The sequence below is a fragment of the Auxenochlorella protothecoides genome, assembly GCF_000733215.1.
Source record: "Auxenochlorella protothecoides strain 0710 contig481, whole genome shotgun sequence".
Taxonomy (NCBI): domain Eukaryota; kingdom Viridiplantae; phylum Chlorophyta; class Trebouxiophyceae; order Chlorellales; family Chlorellaceae; genus Auxenochlorella; species Auxenochlorella protothecoides.
This window is the reverse complement of record NW_011934223.1, coordinates 1-2,433: the sequence shown is the minus strand read 5'-3', so window position 1 is coordinate 2,433 and position 2,433 is coordinate 1. Positions and strand designations below refer to the sequence as shown.

Here is a 2,433-nt window from a genome sequence, read left to right as displayed (position 1 = left end):
GGGGGTGAGGAATAAGTATGGCCTTCCTTGCAAGGGGCCTGCAGCTGCTTGATCAGCCCGATAAGCACAACTGCATGCCACAACCCTCCGGTACAACAATTCTATCACCATCTGATAAAGAACACCCCTTCATCCCCCCCTCCAAAGCCTCCTCGGCGCGCCTCACTTTTTTCAGGCGGTGGCGCAGGTTGGCAGGCAGGGTGAGGGTGGCCGAGAAGATCATTGTCTGCATGGAGCGCGGCGCGCCGGGGGCGGGGCCGCCGTCCTCGCCCGAGCCGCCGTCCACCCGCCCCAAGATCTCACCCAGTTCCGAGTAATGGCCCTGCTGCACCATGCGGTCCGCCTCGTCGACCACCAGGAAAGCGAGGCGCGAGAAGTCGGTGAGGTGGGCGGCGCCCGACTGCATCTGGTCCCACAGCCGGCCGGGGGTGGCCACCACGACCTAGGGAGGGAGGTGAGTTTGTTTTGGGGTGTGGAAAGGGGGGTGGACAAGGACGAGGCTGGGAACGCCCACTGTTCTCAGTAAGGGGGGGGGGTGTTGGATACCATCTTTTCATTCTCCAGGCTGAGATTTCGAGACTAAGATCCTGAATGCCGGCGCTTGCAGGGAAAGCCAGAGAGACAGGTTTCAACCCCCTTCTTAACCCCAACCCCACAGATCCCTCACCTCGGGCGCGTGCGCCAACAGGCGCTCCTGCTTCTGGGAGGAGATGCCGCCGACGATGGGCGCAACACGCACGCCCAGTGCCCGGCCAAACACCTCCAGGTGGCTGCAGACCTGCAGCGCCAGCTCGCGCGTCGGCGCCAGGATGAGGGCGCGCAGTGCGCCGCGGCGCTTTCCACCCGTGGCGGCGGGGGCCGGAGCTTCGTCTCCGTGGCCCTCCTCGCTCGGCCCCTCGCTGGGACCCTCCTCCGCCGCAGCTGGCGTCTGCATGTGCCGCTCATTCAGCAGGGCCTGCATGATTGGCAGGCCGAAGGCCAGCGTCTTCCCCGACCCGGTCTGCGCCGCGCCGATGATATCCCGGCGATCGCGCAGCGCGGACGGCAGGCAGGCCACCTGCACCGCGGTGGGGGCCGAGAAGCCGCAGGTGCTGAGAACGCCGAGGATTTCTTCGTGCAGGCCCAGGCCTTCCCAGGCCCTGGTGTCCACTGGGGGAGTGGGTGTGGTGGTCTGGGAGGACGGCGCCACAGCCTCTGCAGAAGTGGCCTTCTTCTTTGTCTTCTTTGCTTTTTTCTTCTTGTCCGAGGATGACGGCAAGGCGACAGGCTTCGCGGCCGCCAGCGCCGTAGCGTCGTCATTGCCGCTCGGCCCCTCTGGGCTCCCCGCCTCGGCGCCAGCCTCAGACCCGGCGCCGCCCACTGCCCGGGTGGCCTGCTTCAGCTGCGCAGACAGGGCGCGTTGCTCTTGCCTCAGCCGCCGCAGCTGGGCACGCATGTCCTCCACCGGCGAGGCAGTGGTGGTGGTCGCCAACGATGCCTTCCGCTTCTTGCCAGTCCCCAGGGCCGGCGCCTCCGGCGGGATGAGGACATCTGGGCCGCTGGGTGCCTGGAAGATTTTGCCTGTTGCCAGAGGGGAAAGCGGCATTGTTCAGCAATGCAAACTCCTACTGAGTTCAAGATGCACTGCAAAAAAACCACAGCGCATGCATCCATGTGCCACGGCCCACCCATGTATGCCCCGTCGAGTTGCTCCAGCTCCACGAAGCCGTCCTCGTCCGTGTCCAGGAGAGCATCCGCCACATTCACGCGCTTCCAGCCTTTGCTGCCCCACAGCCCCTTGTTCTTAGACATGCGGCAGGGTACGAGTGCCAACACAGTCGACAGGGACGCCTCTGTGGCAAACTCCGTACGAGTATTTGTTCCTCACAGACCGGGGTGGGTGGTGATGTATCCTAGTCGCGACGTATCAACTGGCAAGCTGAAAGTATCGCCTGTTTAGCATATGTGCATCGACATGCATTGCGGTTTGGAGGGCATATGGTGCGCCACAGAGAGGGAACTAACACCAAGTTGCGAACTTAAGGCGCGGGGCCGCGCCTCCGCACCCATGCGACCGAGATGAGCTGAAGGGCAAAAACCACCAGTATGTCCATTACTCTTTTACTTCATTGCAAAGGAACACCACTCAACATCTATTCAATCAAGTATGACAACCCAGTACAAGATGGAGATCACTGTGCAGTTGACCACAGTTACAGTATGAATCCAGGCAACTGGATCCACCTCACAATCCAGCAACCCCTTTTGACTGATGCCTGTAACCAGGATTTGCCAAATTACTTCAGCATACGCTTTGTTGCCAGTGACTATAGAATGCCAAGATTCCTTTGGTCTCAATATATGTATTTCCGTGGTATGGTGGTGTTTAATAACACCAGATGATTCTTTTGGTACGGTCGCAGGATTAGGCGCCGAAGCCGTACAGGGTGCGGC

The 2,433-nt window shown here is 61.2% G+C and overlaps 1 protein-coding gene across 1 annotated transcript; it reads right to left on the bottom strand.

Annotated features, from left to right (window-relative positions):
* Nucleotides 1-52: 52 nt before the first annotated feature.
* F751_0017 (DEAD-box ATP-dependent RNA helicase 13) lies at nt 53-1,435 on the bottom strand (the record flags this gene model as incomplete). The annotated part of the gene is made up of 2 exons (XM_011399823.1): nt 53-442; nt 668-1,435. 2 exons carry the CDS (start codon nt 1,433-1,435, stop codon nt 53-55), a joined length of 1,158 nt encoding a protein of 385 aa, XP_011398125.1.
* Nucleotides 1,436-2,433: the final 998 nt, after the last annotated feature.